The sequence below is a fragment of the Chelonoidis abingdonii genome, chromosome 2 (genome assembly GCF_003597395.2).
Source record: "Chelonoidis abingdonii isolate Lonesome George chromosome 2, CheloAbing_2.0, whole genome shotgun sequence".
Classification (NCBI taxonomy): Eukaryota; Metazoa; Chordata; order Testudines; family Testudinidae; genus Chelonoidis; species Chelonoidis abingdonii.
The window spans coordinates 116896878-116923261 of record NC_133770.1 but is presented as its reverse complement, the minus strand read 5'-3'; the positions used below and the strand labels follow the sequence as shown (position 1 = coordinate 116923261).

Sequence of the window (26384 nt, the reverse complement as noted above, 5' to 3'; positions counted from 1 at the left end):
GAGTGGCGCTGCCATTTATTAAAACTATCCAGGCCACTGCAGACACTCTCTGGCAGTCTCCAGCCTCCATTCCACCGACAGCAAAGGGGGTTGAGAGAAAGTACGTGGTACCCTCTCGGGGGTACGAGTACTTGTATGTACATCCTCCCCTCCTTCATTGGTGGTCCAGTTGGTCAATGAGAGGGAGCGCCATGGCCAGCAGGCACCTGCCCCAAAGTCCAAGGAGGCTAGGCGGATGGACCTACTAGGCTGTAAAGTATACTCAGAGGGGGCCCTCCAGCTCCAAGTGGCCAATCAGCAGGCTCTACTGAGCCGATATAACTATAATACCTGGGCAGAGGTGGGTAGATTCACCGAACTGCTACCCCCGGACTCACGCCAGGAATTTACCGCGTTCCTGGAGAAAGCCAAAAACATGGCCAGGACCTCTCTCCAGGCCTCCCTGGACGCAGCTGACTCGGCGGCCAGGACCTTGGCTTCAGGCATCACCATGAGGCGTATCTCCTGGCTCCAGGTTTCTAACCTGCCTCCCGAGCTGCAGTATACTATCCAGGACTTACCCTTTGAGGGCAAGGGTTTGTTCTCGGACAAGACTGATTCCAGGTTGCAGAACCTGAAGGACAATAGGGTCATCATGCGATCATTGGGCATGCACACCCCAGTGACCCAACGCAGACCTTTCAGACTCCAACCTTCCCACCCGTACTTTCTGCCCAGGAATAGACAGGACCTCAGTAGGAGGCGCGGGCGGAGTGGCCGTAGGCACCAATCCGGCCCCCAAGGGGGCCAGAACCAGGGGCCCTCGAAGGCACCACCAGGGCCTAAAGCCAACTTTTGAAGGTGCGCCCGGGGACGGCGTACCAGTCTCAAAGCAGGATCCTTTCCCTCCCTTCTCCAACCGTCTTTCCTACTTCCTCCCAGCGTGGTCCCAGCTGACTTCGGACCTTTGGGTTCTGCGCATGGTGAAGCAAGGTTACCACCTCCAATTTGCTTCACCCCCGCCCTCCTGCCCCCCATCCCGGTCCCTCTTCAGGGACCCCTCTCACGAGCAAATACTCTTACAAGAGATGCAGTCTCTCCTCGCCGCAGGAGCCATAGAGGAGGTACCGCTAGAAGAGAGGAGGAAGTGGTTTTACTCCCGCTATTTCCTGATTCCCAAGTCCAAGGGAGGCCTCAGGCCTATTCTAGACCTGCGAGGGCTCAACAAATGGATGCTCAAGTTGAAATTCCGCATGGTCTCCCTGGGAACTATTATCCGGATCCTGGGGACTGGTACGCCGCCCTCGACATGAAGGACGCGTACTTCCATATTGCCATAAACCGCCGCTGGCGGGCGGGACCGATACTCGTTCGCGGCGCAACCCACATTCGCCTCCCGTGCATCCGGCACAGCCCTGCAGCCAAACGTAGCCCGCCCTCTTCACCCATCAACCACTAGGCGGCCGTAGCACAAGACCGGAGTCAAGCCCCATGCGATACATGCGCCGAAAATTCGAACACCTGCCACGCGAGGCTACCCCGGCCCCTGAGGCCAGCTGCCATTCCCATCCCGGCCCCTGCCTCCTCCGACTCTGCAGAAACTCCGCCTATTTCCCTTCTCCAGCCAACCCCACGGGGTGCGCGCACAGTCACGAATAGGCCCATCCTAGGGGGTCCGCGTCACTAATGTATGTCCCAACCTCCCCCTTCCTATGGGGTCCACGTTGGTCACATGACCGGCCGCGCCTGGCCGCCCCCCGCCCCCCGGCCCCGCGGCTCGCGGCTGGCCCTCCTCGGGCATGAAAGTCTGCCCGTCTCCTCCGACGGGAGCCCCACACCGCTCCCGCGAATGGCCCTCCCCGGCTCTCCGCGCCGCGCTCACCTCTAACCCCGGCGAAAACGTAGGCCGCCCCGCACCTGCTCCCAAACCCAACGGCCTCACGCCGGCTCCCCAAGAAGCGTTCCGGGCCCCCCCCTGCCCCCCCTCTCCCGGCCCTCCTGGCCGCTCCCGCTGCCGCGCCGGCCCTCGCTCCGGCCCCCCCTGCCGGCGTCCTCCTGGCTCCCGGTCTCCCTGCTCCCGCCTGCCTCCCCTCCCGGCTTCCCTTTGCGCCCGGGTGTTCCGCGCCGCCTGTCCCGGCCGCACCTGCCGGCCCCTCGGTCCTCCGCTGGCGCTCCTTGGGCCTCGCCCCCCCCGTGCCCCCCGCCGCCCTTCCGCCTGCCCCTTCCCCCGTCCTTCTGCCCCGCCGCCCGCCCCTCCCGTCGGCGGCGCGGGCGGCGCGCGGCCCCTCCGGCCCCCCGGGGCCCCCCCAGGGCCCGCCGGCCCCCCCCGGCCGCCCGCCCCCTTGCCGGTGCGCCCGGGCCGGCGTCCCGTCTCACGCAGGCTCCTGTCCCTCCCTCTCCCCCGTATTTCCTCCTTCCCCCCGCGTGGTCCCCGCGCCTTCGGCCGTTGGGGTTCTGCGCCTGGCACCCGGGTCCTCCCCTTTGCTCCCCCCGCCTCCTGCCCACTCCCGTCCCATCTTCCTGCCCCTCTCCCGCGCCCCTCCTCTCCCCGCGCCAGTCCTCTCCCGCCGCCGCCCTCGCGGCGTAGCCGCCGCCCGCGCGGCGGCCGGTTCCTCCCGCGCTCTTTCCTGCTTCCCCGTCCCGGGCGGCTCCGCGCCACTTCCGCCCTCGCGCCGGGCTCCCCCTGATGCTCCCGTTGCCTTCACGCCGGCCCTGGCCCTCTTTCGCTCCTGGCCTGTCCGCCGCCCCCTTGGCCCTGCCGCCCGCGTCCTCCCTCTGGCCGCTCTTTCGCCGCCACGCCCCTTCGCTTCTGCTCCCCCTCCCCCTTCCGTTCCCCGTCTCGCCCTTGGCTCTCACCGCCCTCACGGTGCCCATCCCGTGCAGGGCCGTCGTCCGCCGCAAGCCCCCGCTCGTGCCGCCGCTCCCTGTGCCCGTCCTTCCGCCTGGTCTCTCCCCCTCTCCGTCTCCCCCCCGTCCCCTCCTGCGCCCTCTCCCGGTTGGCCTCCCCGCGACCGCCCCCTTGGCCCCCCCGGCTGGCCTCTGCGCCCGCCGCCCCTGCCCCCGCCCCGCTTCCGCCCTCCTCTCGCCCGACCGGTCTGCCGCCCTCACCCCCCGTTCGCCCCTCCGCTCTGGGGCCGACCTGACCCACGGTCCCCCGTCCCCCGTCCCGGCTCCCCTGCGCCCCTTCTCCGGGCTCCCTCCGGTCTTCCCGCCCGGGCCGGGCCCATCATCCACGTCACGCGCCCCGGTCCTGCCGCGTCCCCTCCGCCCCCACTCTCGCCTGGTGCTGCCTCCCGCCCGGTCTGCGCCGGCTCGCCGACCCCAGTCGCTGCCCTGCCGTTGCCCTAAACTCGTTGGGGTCCCCTCGCTTGTCCTCCCGGACTCCTCCACACCTCCCCTGGCGGCTGCAGGCCGTCCGCCTCGCGTGCCCGCGTTCCCGCCCCCTCTTCCCGACCGTGTTCTCTGCTGCCCGGCCCCCCCGGCCCGTCCCCTCCCCCGGTGGCTACCGTCTCCCCTCGTTCCGCGGCCCTTTCCCCTGGCCGTTGTCTCGCCCCCCCGTGCCCCTTCCCGCGGGCCCGGCCTACTTGCGCCGGCGCGCCGTCCTGTCCGTCCCGCCTGGTCCTCCGACACCGGTCCCCCTGCTCTTCCCGCGGTGGGCTTCTCCTCGGTCGCTCTGTCCCTCCATGCTCGCCCAGGCCGTGCCGACGTTGGTTCCCCGGTCTTCTCCGGCGCACCCGCCGCTTCCCCTGGGGCCCCCCTTGCCTCCTGTCTCTCACATAACACTGGTACCCCCCCGTCTGTGCCGCTCCGCCGCCATACCCGCTTGCGCTCGCGGGCCAGCCGCCCGCCCCTGCGGCCTCGTCCCTGGCCCTCCCGGCTCCTCCCAACCTCGGCCTGCTCCCGCCCCCCCGGCAGGCTCGCCCCCCGCTCGCGCGCATCTCCGTCCCCGGCGTGCGCTACCTGCCTGCCACACACACGCGTTCCCGCCCCGTGCCGCCCTGCTCCTCCGTCACGCCGGCCGCTCCCCCGCCTCCCCTTGCCCCCACACACATACACACACCACACCAAAAAAACACACCATTAGGCCCCGTGCCATGCTCTCTTGCTGGTGCCGGGACAGCCGGCCGTCCTCTTCCGCGGTCTCATTCCCCGGTCCATCGCCTCCCTACTGTACCTCTCGCCGCCGGGCCTGGCGCCCGCCTCATCTGCAGGCACTTCGCGGCTGATCCCTTCCCCCCGGTGAAGGGGTCACCCGGTCTCCACCACCTTGTCCTCGGCTCATAGGGCTAGAGTGCCTCTATCCCCCCATGCGTCGCCTTGCCCTACACTGCGCGCTCATCCTTCCATTTGGTCCTGAACAGGCCATAATCATCCGCCCTTTGAGCCACTAAGCCGACTTGCTCTCTCTTGACCGTGTTGGAAACACGTCTTAATCTGGGGTCCATTACCCTAGCCAGGTCGGGTCTCTGACTGAGAGCGCTCACGTGTGGACCGACACCATACACTGTCATTTCATAAGACAAGGTGCAACGGACCTCACCCATCCGGCCGTTCCTCCTTAAGTAGTGTCGCGTTTCCAAGACCAACAGGACATCGTACTCCGCGGTCCTCTTTCGACCGAAGACCCCACTCCTCGACGGAGCAGCAGCTAGCACTCCTTAAATGTGCATAGAGCGCCTCAGCATTTCTATTATTGAAAGGATGAACACCTTCCAGAAGTTCCCCAGCCTGTTCGTGCAGTCGCGCAAACGGATTAAGGGTCTGCGCCTCCCGGGCTCTCCTCTCTTGGGTGACAGGATGCATCCGCACGTGCTATGACCTGGCTAGGTCTCAGACCCACCCACGGCACATTCTACCGGGCTCGGATCTCGACGCCTTCTGGCACAATCGTGCCCATCCGAAAGAATTATGCCCGTGCTGTGACCTTGGTATCATCCAATTCAACCTCGCACTATCTGGTCCAGCAGTCAGAAGATGAGGCAGCCTTGGTGGCGGTCCTGCACATCGGCCACATCTCACCCGACCGCTCGCTAAGGTAAGGCGCTGGGAATCACTGACTGAAGGATATGAGCAATCACGCGAAAAGAAAAGACGGTTACTCACCTTTGTAACTGTTGTTCTTCGAGATGTGTTGCTCAGATCCATTCCAAACCCACCGTCCTTCCCCACTGTCGGAGTAGCCGACAAGAAGGAACCAAAGGGTGGCCGGGTCGGCTGGGGTATGTATTCGGCGCCATAGTGGCGCCATTCCAGGCGGTGCCCAGCCGACCCGCCGAGTGTTGCTAGGGTATAAGTTTCTCCAACGAACGTGCACGCGGCACGCACACACCTGACTGGAATGGATATGAGCAACACATCTCGAAGAACAACAGTTACAAAGGTGAGTAACCGTCTTTTCCTTCTCCAAAAGGTTTCTCAGTTCCTAATAAATTTAAATCCCTCCTCCCTACACCATTGTCTCATCCACACATTGAGACCTTGCAGTTCTGCCTGTCTTACTGGTCTTGCGTGGAACAGGAAGCATGTCAAAGAATTCTACCTTGAAGGTCCTAGACTTTAATCTCTTACCCAGCAATCTAAATTTCACCTCCAGGAACTCTGTTACCTTTCCTTATGTCATTGGTACCTCATGTACCATGACCATTGGTTTCTCCGCAGTGCTATCTATAAATCTGTCTAAATATCTTGTGAGATCCGCTATCTTCACACATTTTAGACAGTTCATCATGTGGTCTCCTGTTCATCACACATCCCAACTTGTCTATCTTTCTAATAATAAAGTCCCCCAGTAGCATTGCCTGTCTCTTCTTAATGGCTAAGGTCCCTGCCCCAGAGGGATATCCCTTTCCTTTCACTATTTGTCTGTCCTTTGCAAATGTGATGATCTTTTCTGAATAGTGTCCCTATGGGTGCTCCACTGTAGTCGTATCTATGTCCCTGCACTGCTGCTAAGAGAATTTTGGTAGCAGTGTCCATTTGGCACTGCTCTGACACTCGTGGTCTGCCACGAGGCTAACCAGCGTTGGGCAGGTGAACTCTCCTCAGTTCTTTCTCAACTGCCCCTGGCTAGAGATGGAGCTGTCCGTAAGTGGATGGTTATCATCTATAGAACTGCTAATAGTTTATCTAATCTTTTAGGGCTCCCTTTTATTTTTTCACTCCTTTAGCATCTATTTTTATATAACTAAAAAAAAACCAAACCACCACAACTTTATGGGGTTTTTTTGAGCCCCTACCCCCTGCATCTGGGGACATCCCTGGACAGGGTATGCCCAGTTCACCGGGCTTCAAGAAGAGTCTCAGTTGCAAAGAATCTATCCCAGTGACTGACATTCGCAGTGCGTCCGCTCTCTGGGAGAGAACCAGATCCCATAGAAGTGTGGTTTATGCCAACAGTTGAAACCCAGATCCAGAAAGGATAGAAAACTGAGACTCTAGCTTCTCTTAATGGAAGGGGCCGTACAGCTACCCTCGGAGCTGCACCAATACTCCAAATGGCGGGAATCCTCACCGAAACCCTCTACTTCTAAGAAAGGGAAGCCTAAGAAGCCAACCTCAAGCTGCTCTCACAAACCTCTAAGAAAAGAGCCGTGAGTCTCCACAGTGAGCCCCAACTGAGCCAAAAACGATATCCAGCTCGCTTGGTATCATTGGCACTGATGGCATTGAAGCCATCTAAATCCAGTACCAAGGGCTTGCACGGTACCACCCTGACAGAACATGTTGGGCTGCCTAAACACTCGATGGGGCACAGGCCAGGAATAATTGGTACTGCTTGGGCATAAGAAAATTTAGAGAATCCACTCTGGGGAAGGCTCCTTCGCTGTGGACATTGATGTCGGTACCATTGTCTGCATACCAGACACCAGCAGACTGCATGATAAGGATCGCCAACTCTTGTGCAGACGTCTCAACACCGCCAAGTGCTACTGGTACTGATCACTGCAACACCACTGGACTTCTGGTACAGTACAGAACTTTCAGTGTCTGACTCACTGGACTCACTTTACTCGGGACACCGCTACCAAGTCCAGCCAGAGCTCCAGACTCGCTGGTGACATCATGCCATGCACCCCCATTTTCAAGTGCTGAGTCAGACAGTAAGCAAGAGGAAATACCACTCTTCTCATCCACCCAACGGTACCCATTTCCAGTATGGGCCTCAACCGTACCTTCTGACCCCCAGCCTCTTTGGTATGGGCACCTGTGATACCAATCTCCAGGGCCCTTTCTACCCTCTCAGTGGCCTTACTGGGACCCCTGGCTAGCACATAGACACTGTGCCTCTCATGGCTCTAGCATGGACATTCAGGAGCCCATGAGACACCTTCCTTTGGCCACCACATCAAGGGTGTCTGAGCCCCCCTGCACAGTTTGGGGAGGAACAAGAGCCTGAAGTCGAGGAGGAGGTTACCTCCCAGACCAGCTTCTCATTTCATCACCAGATGAGATAGTGATGCTGTGACGATGCAGTTCTGGCGGGACCCAACTGAGAGTGCCAATTCAGGACCGATTGCTCAAACAGGGCAATCACAGCCCAAGGCTGGGGTTTTTCCACGTCTAAGGCAAACCAAACCAGCCAGACAAAAATGACTTCGGTTTCAGCCCACTGGCTAACCACAAGTCACACAAGCAATTTTCTTAGATACTCCAATTTCCCAGTATCGCCATCAGTGCCACCCGTCCTGGGGATAAATGGTTATGAAAACCAACACCCCAGTAAAAGAAAAAGGTTCTCTCAATCCCAAAGGACCAAGCCCCAGACCCAGGTCAATATAGACATCAGATCTTATCCACAAATCACGCTGTTGCCAGTCCTCTAGAATCTAAAATCTAAAGGTTTATTCATGAAGGGAAAAAGGTAGACATGAGAGCTAGAGTTGGTTAAATGGAATCAATTACATACAGTAATGGCAAAGTTCTTCGTTCAGGCTTGTAGCAGTGATGGAGTAAACTTCAGGTTTAAATCAAGTCTCTGGAACATCCCCCGCTGGGATGGGTCATCAGTCCTTTGTTCAGAGCTTCAGTTTGTAGCAAAGTTCCTCCAGAGTGTTAAGAAGTCAGATTGAATGACCAACATGAGAGTAGGCATCAGCCTTATATATGGCTTATTCCAGGATGTAAAGATACCACTGTTTCTTTGAATTCTTACTCGTGTGAAGTTATTCAGCAATAATGGACGTCTGGAGTCATTCATTGGTCCGCCAGTCCTGCACACCCGTGCTGAGTTCCAAGAAGCCCTACTGCCTCCTCTCAATGGGTCAATTGTGTAGCTGATGGTCCTTAATGGGCCATCAAGCAGGCTAAGCAGAGCTAACACCAACTTGTCTGGGGTGTTTCCCAGAACTGCAGCACTAATTTGAAATACAGACAGTATACAACCAATACTTATAACTTCAACTACATAATGATACAGACATACAGACAGCATAATCATAACCAGTAACCCAGAACCTGCTCTTAGACACCTTATGTGACCCCCCTTTACATAGGATTTGGTGCCACTACAGGACCTTGGTTGCAGCCCATGTTCTATATGGTCCCAGTTTATATGAATAATGTCACAGATGCCCCCTCCTCCATCGTTAGCAGATGACTTCATGCTTTTCCAGGAACTAGCTCAGAAGGTGGCAGATGCATTACAAGTACCATTACAAGAGGTGACAGAACCACACCATAAACTATTGGATATTCTACACGTCTCTGCATCATCCAAAGTAGCCACCCTCCCCTCCCCCCCTTAACAAGGCCCTCTTGGAGCCTGCTAAACTCAGATGGCAAACTCCGGCTTTGGTCCTGTCAATGTACAAGCGGGTTTCTAAAAAAATATTACATGCTGGTGAAAGACACAGAATTTCTCTTCTCCCACCCACCCCCCAATTTGATCACTGTGGATGTGGTGAATTCAAGAGGCCCATCATCATCTGACCACACCCTATGATTGGGATTGGAAGCACCTCGATCTTTTGGGGAGAAAAATATACTTATCAGATACTCTACAGTTCCGTATGGCAAACTATCAAGCCTTAATGGCAAAATACAATTACATCAACTACTCAAAACTCAATTCCTTTATTGAGTAACTCCCAGATTCTCACCGGAATCAATTCAAAGCCATCGTTAACAAAAGCCAGACAGTGGCAGAGATCACTCCAGTCTGCACTCCCCACAGCTGATGTGGCGGAACGTTCCATTTCCTCTTGGATGCACTTATCTAGTTTCCCCAAAGATATGCAAACAACCATGGAGGACCTTCCCTTTGAAGGTGCAAAGCTCTTTGTGGAAAAGACAGATGTTTCCCTCCACATTCTAAAATATTCCAGGGCTACTCTTCAATTGCTCAGAATCTGCACCCTGAGCAGAAGAGAAAGTATAGTCTTCAGCCTTTGTTCAGGCCCCACTCATCACAATGTTCATCCTAACACTCGTATGAACCCCAAAGAAAGAAATCCAGGTTCTCCAAACAGAAACCTTCAGGCTCTCAACCTACTTCTTCACAGCCATCCACCTCAAAATGATGATTTTAATGGGTTGGTCGGGCTGCTGTCAGACTACTCTCTTCAGTAGCATCAAGCACTTCAAAACCCCTCTCATCCATATGGATGCCATCTTGCCCTGTTCCTCAGGACCTGGGAACAGATAACCTTTGACAAACAGGTACTTGAGATTATTTGAGATGGGTACTCCATCATTTCACCTCCCTCCTCCTGCCCCCCAAACTCTCTTCCCTGTCCCTCTTCAGGAACCCTTGTCACAAGAGCCTATTACAAGAGATAGACCATCTCCTCTGTGTACGTGCCATAGAACTAGTGTACCTACTTCTAAGAGGCAAAAGCTTTTACTCTTTCAGCTTCCTGATATCCAAGTAAAAAGGAGGTTGGAGACCCATACAAGACCTCAGGGAGCTCAACAAATTTGTCAAGGCTCAGAAGTTCATTACGGTCACTTTGGCAATGATTAGTCTAGCGTTAGAAAAGGGAAACTAGTTCACAGACTTGGACCTCCAAGATGCTTGCTTCCACATTTCAATCATACTGTATCACAGAAGATATCTCAAATTCATACTAGGTCAGGACCATTATCAGTGCAGGGCCTTCTCCAAGGTCCTTTCTTTGGTGGCAGCCCACCTACGCTTCCAAGGTATCATGATTTACCCTTCGGTGGACGATTGTCTCCTCAGGGCATTTTCCTTCGTCGAAGCCTAGCAAGTTACCATGCCACTCTGGATCTATTCAAGAATCTAGGCCTACAAATCAATGCATGAAAATCAACATTAATATCAATACAGAGACTACAATTCATAGGAGCCAATCTCGACTCTGTCTGAGAAAGAGCACTCCTTCCACAACAGAGATTCCTCAGTCTCTCCACCCTTATAGAGACAGTGCAATCCAGCCCTCAAATATCAGCCAGACAGTTTCTGGGGCACATGACCGTGGGCACATCTGTGATAGCTCTTGCCAAATTTTGAATGAAATGCCTCCAATCATGCTTCAGTTCGATTTACAGACTGAACAAAGAAAAACTCCTATGTATGTCCACCAAAAGCAGGCAGTCCTGGAAAATTCTGCATGGGAATCCTGTTTGTGCATCTTTCTCCAATTACTACTTCTCACCACTGATGCATCCCTCATAGGATGAGACGCACATCTCAATGATCTCACAGTGCAGGGCAAATGGTCTCCATCTGAGATGTGCCTTCACATCAATCTACTCAAGCTCAGAGTGGTCAGGGAACGCATGTGTTCATTTCCTTTTGCTGATCAGAGGTATGCACACAAAGGTCATGATGGATAATATAGCATGCATGTATTACTTAAACCATCAAGACAGCATTACTTACAAAGACAGTGCAATCCAGCCCTCAGATATCTGCCAGACATTGCCTTCAGCTTGTCCTCCCTTTGAATGGAAGCACTAAAGCTATGGAACTGGTGCATTTCCCACAATGTTACAATATCAGCGGCTTACCTGCTAGTACACAACATGACAGTGGACAGTTTCTGCTGCAAATTCCCACATGACCAAGAGAGAGAGATGCAGTGGTATTCTGTGACACATTCTGACAACAGGATCTCAATTTAGTATTAAAAGAAGTGACTAGATTGCCCTCTGAACCCCTGACCACTTGTTCTTTAATTCATCTTTCCATGAAGAAGGTGTTCCTGATCACCATTACCTTGGCAAGAAGGCTAAAGGAGATAACAGCCGTGATGGCACACCCACCTTTACAATGTTTTTCTTCGACAAAGTCACGCTGAGACTACATCCGAAGTTCACCTCCAAAGTGATTTCTGCATTTCACGTGAACTAGCTCATTCACCTTCCTATCTTTTATCCCAAACCTCACCAGGATAATAGAGAAGCCATCCTCCATACTTTCAATGTAAGGAGCCTTGCATTTGGACAGGACAAGAATTTTTAGACTCTTCCTCTCCATAGCAGACAGGTCTAGAGGCACACGATTTCAGCTCAAAGGCTCTCTTAAATGGGCCTCAAATTCTGTCAAGCTCTGTTATCAGATTAGCAATTTAGCACTTCCATCTGTAATCTGCACACATTCTATGAGATTGGTTTCCTCGTCCATCGTCTTCTCCAAGGGTATCCCTATATCAGAAATCTTCAGAGCTGCTACCTGGGCATCTGCGCATACATTTGCCGAACCCTGTGCCATCCTGGGGGACTCTGCTGTAGATGCCACATTCAGTGCCACAATACTGTCATCTGTCACAGACCCGACTCTGCTCTACTGGAGGCTGGGGCTTCATACTTCTCAGGAGTCACCTACAGTGGAGCACCCATAGGGACACTATTCAAAGAAGAAGTAATGACACTGTGCAGTAACAATGGTTCTTCAAGATGTGTCCCCCTTGGGTGCTCCATGAACCAACCTCCTTCCCTCTGCTTCGGAGTTCTTATCATACACTCTGTGGTAGAGAAGGAACTGAGGAGAGTTTGCCTGTGCAATGCTGGTTAGTCTCGTGGCAGACCACAAGGTTAGAGTGAGGCAGCAATGCTTGTGTGGGCCAAATGAACACTGCTACCAAAATTCTCCAACCAGCAGTGCGGGGAAACAGATACACCTACAGCGGAGCACTCATAGGGGCACATGCCTTGAAGAACCATCGTTACTGCTTCTTAACGTCTTATTGTTTGACCCCTTACTCTCCCAGCCCCTGATTCCTTTTGCGAGCATGTGCCTTCATACAAGTAGTTAACATGTTCCCTTGTGTGACACAAGCTATGAGGAAAGTCTGGATTGTTCCTCTGGGTGGTCTAACTGTATGAAAAGCATTTTTGCATGTTTGAGTTCTGAGTGATGTCCTTGAGAATCTGAATCCAAATAGATATTGGAAAATAGAAGTATTGGTACTCTGTCCACAAACCAGACACTACCTACTTGAGTTCCAAAAAGTGATTCTACTCTCTTAGCAGATATGCATGATGTCCATCTCCTTTCTCATTTGCTTTGATTAGCAATGAAATAACCAAGCTGGCACTTAAATCGTCATAATTAGATTTCAGAGTTAATTGCATATTGAAATGAACAGGGTCAGTTTATATTTTTCTGAGAGTAATTATTTAAGGCTAACTCCAGATTTGAGCCACCTCACTGCATCAGTTCACCTTTTGAAGGTTTTCCTTTCAACCATAAGAGAGAGAGACTTTTTAAATAAACGATCGTGTATGTTCTGGATCACAAGAAGACATTCTCCAGATAAATTTACCAGTTTATCAAACCACCACATATCAGCACAGTTTGACCCCTGCAGCTGGGTTTTAGGTCATGAATCGGAAAAACGTTGAGAACTGCTGCTGTAGTTGACAAGTCTAGCAGCTGAGAAGCTAAATATAGGGGGTAAATGTTGGGAAGCGAAAGAAAACATGGTTTTTGTAAGTATATTTTTTCTTTTAAAATGTGCGAGGGATAATAAAGAATTATAGGTTGTAAAATTTTACAATCTGATAAGTAAAACATTTTCTGGAGAATTCAAAATGTCTGCCTGTTGAGAGTAAATTTAGCAAGTCAGTACATAACCTTTCATTTTAGATTAAGTTGTAATGATTTGTATGCTACACTCATCAGTTCGTAAATGGCTTCAGGGATCTGAGTGAGTTTATAACTAGGTTTCATTGTTGTGTAGAAAAATAATTTAAAAGAAATTGCTGTGTTTCAGCATGTGATTTTGGTCCATTTTAAATTAGTAATCAAATATTGTGGTATTCTGTAAGATATTTAAGGTGAATTTGTTAATCTTGTTACTCAACTTGTTTCTTTAAGCTTCCTTCAGAAGATCATCATTGTGAAAATTATTTTAAACAAGAAAACAATATTACATTGGGCATTTGAGTAATGATACGTAAGGTGCTTTTTCTCCTGACAGATGGAAATTCCTTCTGCTGGCATTGTGAACAGATATATCGCCACTCAAGGGCCTCTTCCACATACCTGCGCACATTTCTGGCAGGTCGTCTGGGATCATAGGTTATCGCTGATCATCATGTTGACAACCCTCACCGAACGAGGACGGGTAAGCATGTGTATCCTCTCTTGAAGCTTGCAGTTCACATCAGTCCCAAAGTAATTAAACATTCATGTCTAAATTGTGTTTTGGTCTTGGCTGTTGAAGCTGGTTTACACTGAAATCCTTTCTACTAAAGAAGCTAGTGTATCTTCCTTCCTTTTTGAACTTTGTTTGTTATCCCCTCTCCTGAATAAATAACTCTGCAACAGTTAGGCCAGCTGCTTGTTTCCTACCACTCTGTATGTGAAAATGTGTAAAATATTAGAATGGCAGATTCTGATGCCTGCTTTTCTGAAAACATCATGTAAAAGAAGTTAGAGAATGCCCTCTAAAACATACAGCCAAAATTTAGTCTAGTTAAATTACTTATGTTGTTGAGAATCTGTGAAAAAATATTTTGACTCCTTTCTTAAACCTTCTTTGAAGAATCTGTTAGAGAACTGATCTATAAATTATGGATTTGAAATCAGTTCATAGACTCCCTAAGTCATAGGAAATCCAAAGGTGCAAATATTTCTATATCCAGTGTACAATATAGTTCCTAATTTATAATACGCATGAGGTGAAAAATCCCTTTACTTCTAAAACACAGTGGTCCTCAAACTTTTTCAGGGAATGAGGCCACAGTCAGAAGCAGGGCCCCAGAGCTGAGGCTGGGGCTGGAAATGAAGCCGTGGCTGGGACTGGGGCTGGGACCAGAGCTGGGGTGGAGCTGGGATCAGAGTGTGGGCTGGGTGGCACTCCCTTGCTACCCCCTGCAGGGGCTGGCTCAGGCTCTGCCATGCACCCCCGAATGGTCTTATGCCTCACAGTTTGGGGACCACTGTTCTAAAAAATGACCAGCTAGTGCAGGGGTGGCCAAACTTTCGGCCTGAGGGCCACATCTGAAATTGTATGGTGGGCCAGGAATGCTCACAAAATTGGGAGTTGAGGGTTCAGGGTGGGGTGAGGTCTCTGGCTGAGGCTAGGGATGAGGGGTTGGGGGTCCAGGAGGGTGCTCCGGTCTGGAACCAAGGTGTTCAGAGGGAGGGAGGGGGATCAGGGTTGGGGCAGAGAGTTGAGGTGCAGGAGGGGGTCAGGGGTTCAGGCTCCGGGCGGCGCTTACCTCAAGCATCTCCCAGAAGCAGCGGCATGTCCCCCCTCTGGCTTCTACAGGGAGGCATGGCCAGGTGGCTCTTTGCACTGTCCATCTGCAGACACCACCCCTGCAGCTCCCATGGGCCACGGGATTAAAATGTCTGGAGAGCCGGGTGCAGCCCCTGGGCCATAGTTTGCCCACCCCTGAATGGATGACAGTGAATGGATGACATAGAAACTTGTTGTGTTTAAGGATTCAGAGGCAGATCAAACAGGGAACACTGCTCTGAGTAGTAAAGGTTGTTCTTTGAGTGCATGTTCTGTCCATTCCATGCTAGATGTGTGCACGCCACGTGCACAGTTGCCAGAGATTTTTCCCTTAGTGGCATCTGTAGGACCGGCTTTAGCGTCCTCTGGAGCCGTGCACCTATGCATAAGGACCCATGCCAGCCTCACACCTCTCAGTTCCTTCTTACTACCCATGACAGTTTGCCTGGAATGATCCTTCTTGCTCTTGCAAGGCTGCTTTCCCAATGATTTGGACTTTTCTGTCATATATTGCAGAGTTATTGTAGTTAGTGTATATAGTTCTTAGTGTCCATTCCATGACCCACCCTCCAACCCCTCTGTCAGAGTTACTGGCAAGAAGGAAGTGAGAGAGTGCAGACACATATGCGCACAGCTCCAGATGGTACTAGAGCTAGTCCTATGGATGCCACTAATGGGAAAATCTCTGGCAACTGTGTATGTGGCACACTCACACCTAGCATGAAATGGGCATTAGCGACACATCTCAAAGAACAACAGTTATGAAAGATTAGTAACCATTTTTTTCTGGCATCTGGGAGGTGGGACAGGTCATGACTTTTGCCTGCCTTCCTACTGATAGAAATCCTCCTCAGCCGTTAGCTGTGTTCCTGAAGTAAACTCTCAATGCACTGTCAATTCCTGAAATTGGCATTCTGGTTTGGGAGCTTGTTTATTTGGGAGTGGATATTTGGAGGTTCAATTTAAGGCACTGATTGAGAAGTAAGTGAGAGCAGCTGAAGGAAGGCAGGGAAGTTCGAGCAGACTTATAAATTCTGAAGACAGAGTTAAGAGTTTGTTCTTCAATTCCTTAGTGAGGACAAGTCCTCAAGGCCATAAAGGTTAAAGTATGATCCTTAGGTACAGTAAAGTATACATAGCCATTCATAGAAGCATAATTAAAAACCTTAACTCTGGCAAAAGTTGTTTTGCCATCTCAAAGAGTAACTTTGGATTTGTGACACTTTAGCAAGGACAAAATTTTATTGCAACTGGTATAAATACAGTAACAAAGGTATTGAATGTGCCAATGATGGCCACCCATTCACTGAACTAAGAATGGGTCCCGTAGAAAAAAAAATTATATGTAACCATATCATAGTAGTATGTGACTGTATCATAATGCTTACACACACGGGGGGGGGGGGTGCAGGGGCAAATTAAGTTTGCCTGGGCAACCTTAAATTGGCATTTCCCAACTTCTGAGTGCTTGATTTCACAACCTTAACCTTTTAATGTAATCTGTCAGATACAATTTCCAAGTTCCTTAAACAAACATAAAACAGAAATAACATGTTAAACCATTTGGACCCCTAGCTTAGGTCACCAGTAACATCTGTACCTTTAAATCCAAAGCACAGATCTCCATTGCCTGAGCTAATGGAATAACTGGTAAGATTGCTCTCCTTTTTGTGGACCAAACACTTGAGGGGGATGAGAGACACAGTTAGCCAGTGGGTTTCACAGATATGTAGTGACAGCTGAGAAATGTAGACACTCAGGACACCAGTGTTCAGTTCCAGGTTCTCCCTACTTCCCCCGTCCTCTGTTGTCTCCTCCTTCCCATGTCTCCCCCTTTTTCCACACTCTTCCGCATTCTAGTTAGGTGGCTTTCTCCTTGTCCAGGCTGCCTACAGCAGGAAAAGCGCAGGACAATCTCCCTGCTCTGTTATAATGCCTGCCACCCAGCTGTCCAGAGGCGCCATTGTGAAGAAAGTACTGCAAGCCCTGGGCTTTAGAATGCCCAATGCATATGGAATCTTAGAGAATTCAGTTGCCAAACTCTAACCAGTCTCCACTGAGCATGTGTGAATTGCGACTTTTTGGGGGCCTGGAAGTTAGCCAAATTTGGGCAATATTTTTGGTTAAAAAAGCACATCTGACACCAGGACCACTCCATGCTAAATTACAAGCCCTCCCTCGAAGCACATAGGCACCAGCCTCAATGAAATGCTGTACGTTTGTTTTTTTAACATGGACAAAATGTATTTCCTGTAATTTCATTTTCAGAAATGACTGAATTATTTCAGTTGAAATTAAAAAACAGAAGCCTGAGGCAAGCAGTCAGTATGAAATATTTCAGTCCTAATAGTTAGTAAAAGTTATAAGCAACTGAAAGCAGGGTCTTATATTGGAAAGGCTGAGGGAAACTTAACTATAAGTGGCACTAAAAACTTCACCTGTAATATTTTAACATATAAAATATAGTGAGAATATTTATAATTTATAATGTATCTGTGTGTGTGGATAGAGAGCACCAGATTGACACATACTGATCTAACACTGTTGGAAATCCTACTTCATTTTTTTAATGGATCAAATAGAAATAAGTTATTGGATTGTCTTCCCTCCAGTTGCTTGCATGTACTCACCACTGCAGCTCAGCCAGGCTTCTCCAGAGAGTCAGAAACTGCATTCATAAATACAATTTCCTGCTTTTTAGACTAAGATGATTTGGCCACACACAGCTGTCTTGCATCTCCCCAGATATTTTGATAGTGCTTCTTTGATGGGCACAATGGATGAGGACCCTGCAAAGCATTTAGATTTGTTCTGTTTCTGTCTGTTAAAATGATGGCAGTTAATTACAGATATCTACAAGGTGAAAATGTGTTTAAACAGATTAGATATTTCTTTACAGAATCCTCAGATATTCAAGGAATGTCTCACCAACATAGTTTCTTTCAGTACAGTGTTTTCCACGGCACTTAATCCCTTCAATTAGATGGGTGGTGACACTACACTCCTTCTGTCATTCATACCACTCCAACCATTAAACACCATTGCCCTTCAGACAGAGATAGAACCCAGGAGTCCTGATTCCAACTTTGTTTCTTTCTACCCAATAGTTGTGTAGCTTGCTGCTTAAATATGCATCACATTCCTCCCTAGAGGCTGGACTGCAAAAAAAAAAAAAAAAAAAAGATAATCCTGTAGCTTCAAGGGTAAAGATCTGTGCGGGAATCTGAAGGTCCAGAATTCAGCCCCTTCTGACAACCTGTGTGTGCAGGTGCGAAGGGGAGGGGTCCTTATGACTGCATTTGATGGAATTTATTTTCTTAGTTTTCTTTAAAAAAAAAAAAAAGTAACTTATTTAATTCACACAATGAGAAAAAAAGCCTTTTCTCTTGGTGTTATAGTTAACAACCTTTATAAATGTCACTTATGGCATGACAAACCACAGGTGTTCCACATTTCTATAGTTTGTCGCTCATTGCGATTGCTTGTATCACACACTGGCAAGCCTGGCAATTGAGAGATGTACCCTTGCATGAAACCCCTCTGGACCACAGAAGGCAACTTTCACTTTCCTGTATCAACAGGAGTGATTTTGGCCCTTGGTTCCTAAATTCAGCCTGTAAATTGAGGCATAATTAATTATTTATGGGGAGGATTTTTTTTCTAGTTCAGTCTTACATGTTTTACTTCAAAAAGAAATATTCATATGTTCTACAACTGACACATTCTCATTTATGTGAATCAAAGTTGCTCATCGGTTTTTCCAGTTTCTTAACTCAGTTTTCCCCATCAGGCATGAAGGATGATTCTTTTCAGATACCCCAATCATTTTATCTGAGTGTGCCTCTGCTAGTTTTCTTACACAATTCTCATGATCAACATTTATAAACCCCATTCTGATTTTAATGATTTTACATTTAAAAATATGAAGAATGATCACATGGAAAAACAAAGAGAATTCATTGGTATGAAAAATTCATTGGTATGAAAAATTTAAATAGGCACAACTGCTAGTGGCATGGAATATTATATCGGGTAATGCTCACTTCACTAGCCGAGGTGCATCTTTGATGGAGATGATGGAGTATCTTTTTTCCTTCCTCTTCTGGGTGAAAGGGGAAAAAAGGAAATCGCAAGCAGGAGCAACTGAGGCAGTGCTACTTGTGCTCCCCCTTCCTCTCCCTGCTCCATGCACATATGAGGGATGGGGCAGGTGCTTGTCGTTCCTTCCCTCCACTGCCCTGTATCACAGGATGGGCTTCCTCATAGCATACATCAATGGAGCCTGCCCCGCCCAGTCCTGCTGCCACTGAACTACAGGGCTATGAGGGGCCAGCTGATTTGGTTCTTGCCTGCAGGGGCAGGAGAGGTGATGACATCTGCTTGCTCTTGCTGGTGGCAAATAGCCACGGGGGCTCTGTTCCAGCTGCAGTCTTACTCAGGAGGCTAGGCTGACTGTCAAACTTTATTTGGGGTCTGGAAGGGACTTTCCCCAAGTGGCAAATTGCTGTGGGGGTGGTTTTCACTTTCCATCCAGCATCAGAAGTCCACCTGGGGGCAGGGCCTGCTTTAGGAAGTGCGGGGCCCAATTCAAACAGTTTCGACGGGGCCCCAGCAGGGATGACTAAAAAACAAACAAACAAACAAAAAAACACAGCTAAAAAAACACGTGGGGCTTGTACTCACCGGGCAGTGCTCCGAGTCTTCGGCGGCACTTCAGCGGCGGATCCTTCACTCGCTTCAGGTCTTCGGCAGCACTGAAGGACCCACCGCCGAAGTGCCTCCGAAGACCCGGAGTGCCGCCATGTGAGTAAAAATTAAAAAGGCACCTCTAGCCAGGGAAGGAGGAATAGGCGCGGGGCCCAATTCTGGGGAATTGATGGAATAGGCCTAAATCCGGCCATGCTTGGGGGATGGGGTTAAAGTACATTGTTGCAACTTTGATGGGTTCCAGTGGGGTCAGTTGGTTAAATAGGGTCCAATGTAAGGTCCCTGTAACACGAAAGGCTGCTTTGAGTATGGGCCCAGAGTACAACATTGTGCAGAGCTGGGCATGCCTACATGTGTTGTCAGGGGCGGCTCTAGGTATTTTGCCGCCCCAAGCACGGCAGGGAGGCTGCCTTCGGCGGCTTGCCTGCGGGAGGTCACCGGTCCCGCGGATTCGGCGGCACGCCTGTGGGAGGTCCACCAAAGCCGCAGGACCAGTGGACCCTCTGCAGGCATGCTGCCGAAGGCAACCTGCCTGCCGTCCTCGTGGCGACCGGCAGAACGCCCCCTGTGGCTTGCCGCCCCAGGCACACGCTTGGCATGCTGGTGCCTGGAGCTGCCCCTGTGTGTTGTGCAGCATGTGGCTTTCCTCATCTCATTTCTGCAGCCTCCTGAGTGGAGCAGGGGAAGTGGTTGGGGATCTGGCTTCCAGCCAGCATCCCAACCAGGCAGGAGGGTGTAAAAGGGACACTGCCTTCATTCCCACCCCTATGCCCAGTTGAAATTTACGGTGAAACAGCCTTGCTAGATCATTCGGGAGTGGTTCCCCACTGGCTTTTAATAAAGTTACAGTCTTCACATTTGTCCATGTTGTGGTGTCTGTCTCATGATTTCCATGTCCGCATCAATGCTGGACTGTTCCTTTTCCTAAGGACAATAAATGTGGTAAAGTCTTTTTCATTGTGATGCTTTTCTGAGTCTGCTTAAAAGGTAATCACATGTTTTGGTTGTGCTGTTCACTCTTTTCTGACCTGTAAATAAATCTCAGTCTAACGTTGTTAGCAGGCACTTTGATCACTACCTCTTTTGAAAGTCTTGTTACTAACTGATTATTTTAAAATAATTTTCAGTAAATTCAGCTAAGGGTAGTTTTGGAGATGTGGGAGTGGGGCTTGTTTAAATGCCATTAAAATCGATGCCTTCTTTCATGCTGTTTTTTGGCGAAAGTTTTTTAAAAAACAGTACATCAAATTATTAACCAAGTATGGCTATTTGGAAGTCTTTGGGGTATATTTTAAAAATGTTTGGTAGAAGAAAATGTCATCAGGAAAATCTTGAGGGAAACAAAGTGAATGTATAGCTTGAATATCTAAGGTATATGATGTTTATGAATTAAAGTTGTTATACATTTTTCCCAAAGGTGTAAGTGCTGTTTTAATAATCACTGAGCTGAACACAGATCCTTTCATAGGCCAAATAATTTATCAGAACTAGCTTCCAAATAACCTAAATCATCATCTTTTTTTCATGCGAGATGGCAAAGCTTTTTCGTGTGTGTGTATATATATATAAAATATTGGATTCTGATCTTTCTATATCCTTGTCTTAACGGGAAAAAAATGGAAGCAGAAAAGGCTTGGGCAGCAATCTCAGCCCTATGAGAAGAAAGCCCAAAGTACTTTCTTATATCTAGTTTGAGTGGCCCTTATAATATGAGGGGAGGAGAAATTCTAGTGAACAAACTATTTCTCTCATTCTCCCAAACCATTTGAATTACATATTTCTGATCACATGAAGATGTAAACTTAATCTCAGTGCCTGAAAAAGCTGATTTATCAAGAGATATAGGGAATTGCTCTTTTTTGATTATAAAAAAAAAATTGTTACTAGAAGAGAAGGATCAAAATCCTTTAGAAAATGTAGCAGTAAGGTAATTAAATACTGTTCAAATAGTGACAAAATACCCATGATTCTGATAATAGTTATCTCCCTGAAATTTTCCAATATTTCACTTTTTAACTCTGTACTGTCTTGAAGAAACTGACACTTAAACATGATCATAACCATTCAGCAGCTCACTGGCCATTTTAGAGCTGCTGTTCTCTTCTCAACAGGGAAGGGAGTTAGTCTGTGGGGTGTATCTCCTTCACTCATCTCTCAGAAAGTCCAGATAATGTTGTTAGCCATACAGAAAATTGGAGAGAATCATTTTACTATATAGAGTGGATGAGGAAAAAACTTTCATGGAATTCTTAAACTATTCCAAGTAGTTTATTGACAGCTGTTTATTGGCTGAACCATGTAAACTGCTCTATTAAGATAAATGTTTAGCCATGTTCGTTGAAATTTTGCAGTTCTTAATTAGTCCGCATTTAAGCAGGGCTTCCATTGACTAGAAACTGACTTAGGCAATTAATAATTTGTCATGCCAAATCTTTCACCCAAAATGTTGTTTTAATGGTATTTCTGAAGTTTCTTCAAATGTGGTATTTTTAATGCAAACCCTAATTAATGTTTAGTGCAGAAAATCATCAGTACACTTTGAAATTTCATATACATTATTCTAGTTTCATACAAGTGTTATAAACTTAAAACGAGGCAGTTTTGGAAAATTTAAATAATAAATATGCCACTCACCTTAAAAGAGACTACAGGATATGGATCAGTGAGAACGTAGAGAACTGTTGGTTCACAGTGCTAATGGGAAAAGTAGAACTATCAAATTCAAAATTTATTGGGAGATTTGAAGTCTTTTTCCCAGTAGGAAGGAATTGTTTTATTTTGTGGAAACCTCTAAAAGATTTTGCAAGACTTGATACACATTTCATTTTTATGGTTGCTAGGGTTTTAAATACAATCAGAATAGGGAAGAGTATTCTTACAATGATTTCTTTGTCTACAAGCTCAGATCCAAACTGTGAATGTTTCAGGGACATGATGAGAGAGAATGTATAAGCATTTCATTAAAAACATGCCAGAAATAATTGTTATCATTTTACTTATTTTATGGGGTGTTCAAACCAACTGGCACAAAATAAAATATGATTGAATCAATGAGGTATTAGAGTTGTAGTGATGATAATGCCATAGCTTAATTTTCTGTGATTAGCGCTCTTCTCCCAAAGGAGAAGTTGTTCAGAAATATGTGCTCGCTCATCTATATGAGAGATGATTTTTGGTTGTGGAGGTATATATGTACATACGTATAAAGGAGCTTTTAGATGTATAACCTTATTTGCAATTACTAAGAGAGAAGAAAATTTTAAGATATGTAAGTGGCTTAACCTAAATTAAAACCTAATCAGAATGCTTTAGAGAAACATAACCAGGCTGTCTTGAGTAATTCAAAAGCACTGCATGCACTCTACAGCAGTGTTGTTGCTAAGAAACTGTAATGTTTCAACTTGAAAAATCTTTTGAAAACAACTTTAACTAAACTGAAGGCTAGACTCAGGAAAGATCTCCCTGGTATATATTAACCATACCTCCCTGCACCAGCTAAGCCCTCTGCATCCACCTGATGAAAGATTCATACCAGAAGAGGATATATAGTTCTGTCCTCTTTCAGCATTTTTGCAGTGAGCTTTAAACAACTTTAACTTCCACTAGAGCTCTTCACTGTGGGATCTGCTGAGGGAAACCGTTGAATTGACATAATCCCAGCCTGCCTTAGTAATACCCTTTTTGGGGGGGTCTTTTTCAGTTATGTTGAAGGAAAGCAGGAGGAGCTTGACGGGCTTTGCCTGCATTTAGGAGAGATCCTGCAAAAGATGGCATTCCTTTCCCACGCAGCCATCCATGGAAACCTAGGAGAGAGGGAAAAGAGGAAAAGCTGGGAAACCAATAACCAGTTACTGCAAACACCCTGGGAAAGTGGGGTGAGGTGGCGAATGGGGATGCGCAGGAGGGTGGCGGAGAGGAGGAACTCCCCCTACCAAAACTTCCCCCTCCTGCCCACCAATCAGCCGATCTCCCCCTCCCTCTCAGCGCCTAGTGCCTGCCACAAATCAGATGTTTCGTGACATCAGGAGGTACTGAGGGGGAAGTGAGAGGAGGGCAGAACTGGGTGGGAGTGAGGGCAGGGTCAGAGTGGGGCCTTGGCGGAAAGAGTGGAGTGGAGGCAGAGCCTGGACAGAGCCAGGGGTAAGCATCCCCCAGCAGATTAGAAACTCGATGCCTATGTTCCAGACCCGCACCATCCTAGGGACGGCCCTTGTCCCAGGAGACAGTAGAGGTGGCTGCCATGAGGGTAAAGCTCACTCCAGTAGCCGCTTTGTTTTCCAAAATCTCTTCCTTTAAGGTCCCCAGAATGGAGTGGAATAGCCCATGCCCTCATTATTTTTCCACCAGTTAGACCTAATTTCTGACACAACAATTTTGGTTCATTAGTTTCTAGTTCTTCTTCGAGTGATTGCTCATATCCATTCCAGTTAGGTGTGCGCGAGCCGCGTGCACGTTCGTCGGAAGACTTTTTACCCTAGCAACACTCGGCGGGTCGGCTGGGTGCCCCCTGGAGTGGCGCCACTATGGCACCGGATATGTACCCCAGCCGACCCGGCACCCTTCAGTTCCTTCTTACACCGCGTGTCGGTCATTGGAACAGTGGAGTGCGGCTTAGCTGACCTCCACCTTCCCTAGCTACTCGGGTCTCGTGGTTACTGTGTACATAGTTGTTCTTCTTGTAGATATTAGAATTAGTTGAAGCTCTAGTATAGTTAGTTTTAGTACTAGTTAGCGGGGCTCAGGGGCGTAGCCCCTTCCCACACCCGTGCCAGTGCTACATGCCCGCTCACTGGGCTTCAACGGGCTCGGCCTGTCACAGCCAATGCCAACAGAGACCCACACAACTCTGTTTGAAGTGCTCGAGAATCGCACTAACAGCTAAGTGTCTATTTGCAAGGCTTCCAAGCGCAAACTAAAAAGGAGCGGGACATCAGACTGAAACAGCTCTCATGGAGGCGCCTCTGACACCGCCACCTTCGGCACCTAGCACTGGTCAGCTGTGAGCAGAAGCACCCCTAGGACCTGGATCGACCGGTACGCGCCTAAAGACTCCGGCACGCAAGGCTGCACCTGAGGCACCAGAAAGTCGGCTCACGATTGCTCCGTCTCCACGAGGTTGGAAGAAGGCAAGACCCTGCTGCTTTGGGCACACCCAACAATCGCAGCCAAGAGAGGCAACCCAGAATGACCGCCGGTCTGATACCCACGCCGCGGCACAGACTAAAATCGGCACCGTTGGATTCCGTCCCATGGTATGGCCGTCGAGTCCTGTGCCTGAATAGCTCCCCGGCCGCGTACCGGCGGTAGAGCTCACCAATGCACCCACCCAGAGGCATTTTTGGCGGCGAGAGACGATAATTCGCCTTAACGATTCGGCACTGCCTCTACCCCTGGCATCGGTGACCGCTGGTGGCGGGTAATGCCAATCTCTGGGTAAGCCGACCCTGACTAGGACCACAGTCCTGTCGGGCTCAGCGGGACGGCACCGCTCAGAAGATCCGGTCCCGCAGGCCGCTCCCGGTTGAGACGACACTCCCACTCTTGACACCGCTCGCCGCCCGGCACCGTCTTCCTACACAGCACAGTGGTCAGACTCGCGGCACGGCGGATACCCACCTTCTCACCTACATATCTGCGGCCACCCTCTAGTTCTCGGACCGATCAGGCACCTACCGCTCGGACCATTTCAAAAGCAGGAACTCGAGATGTCTTGTCGGACCTCCGGCACTGGCTGGTCGCAGTCCCGATCTCGATTCACACGTACATTATGTACCCGGCTCAGTCCCGTTATAAGGGGGACGAGGTCCATCGGAACCTTCAGCCCAAGGTTTCATCTGCTCTCCCATGGCCATCCAGGCAAACGTCAAGTGTCCTCCCAATGCGCGACAGTTATTATCACCAGAACGAGATACGGAGGTGACCTACCGGGGTCTTCACAGGAGGTCGGTCTACTGGGCATACCACAGGCCCAAGTGCTCTGTTGGTCCAGGACCTGCTACCGCCTCCTCAGAGCAATCGAGCTCCAGAGGCCCACCATTAGCCGTTCCCCCCTCCAGTGGGACAGAGGAGCAGATGATTCCATCTCACCAGTGTCCCCGGTACCACTGGAGCAGGAACCAACCCATGAGCAAAGAGGCCATTCAGGACCCCCTCATCCCCGGCGTTTCATCCTCTTCCTCTCCAGATGAGGCAATGGCAGGGACCTCATCATCAGGTCCCCCGCCGATAGACCTCAGAGCCCATCAGGACCTCCTTAGGAGGGTAGCGCTCAACATCAATCTTCCAGTAGAGGTCCCAGAGATCGAGGACCCAGTTGTGAGCATCCTGTCAGCAGATGCCCCCACTAGGGTGGCTTTGCCTTTCATCAAGACCATCCAGGCCACTGCTGACACCTTATGACAGTCCTCAGCCTCCATCCCCCCTACAGCAAAGGGAGTTGAGAGGAAATACATGGTACCCTCCCAGGGGTACGAATATTTATATGTCTATCCTCCTCCCTCCTCATTAGTTGTCCAATCGGTCAATGAAAGGGAATGCCGTGGCCAACAGGCGCCAGCCCCCAAATCAAAGGAGGCTAGGCGGATGGACCTACTGGTGTAGGTCCGCAAGGTGTATTCGGCAGGCACCCTTCAGCTCTGGGTGGCCAATCAGCAGGCTCTCCTGAGCCATTATAACTACAACACCTGGGCGGAGGTGGGTAGATTCACAGAACTACTACCCCCGGATTCTCACCAGGAATTTGCCGCATTCCTTGAAGAAGGGAAGAAGGTGGCTAGAACCTCCCTCTAGGCTTCTCTCGATGCGGCCAACTCGGCAGCCAGAGCTCTGGCCTCAGGTATCACCATGAGGCATATCTCATGGCTCCAGGTCTCCAACCTGCCACCCGAGCTCCAATACACCATCCAGAACTTACCCTTTGATGGCAAGGGGCTATTCGCTGAAAAGACCGACCCCAGGTTACAGAGTTTAAAGGACAACAGGGTCATCATGCGTTCGTTGGGCATGCATATGCCTGTGACTCAACGCAGACCCTTCTGGCCTCAACCC

The 26384-nt window shown here is 49.5% G+C and overlaps 1 protein-coding gene across 2 annotated transcripts in view; it reads left to right on the top strand.

The window, feature by feature from the left end:
• The window catches only part of PTPN3 (protein tyrosine phosphatase non-receptor type 3), a 220112-nt gene that overhangs the window by 173698 nt on the left and 20030 nt on the right, over positions 1–26384 (top strand). For both annotated transcript variants that reach the window (XM_032764588.2, XM_075062630.1), the window contains one exon: positions 13365–13511. In XM_032764588.2, the coding sequence (XP_032620479.1) occupies positions 13365–13511 (147 nt within the window). The remainder of the gene's footprint in view (positions 1–13364; positions 13512–26384) is intronic.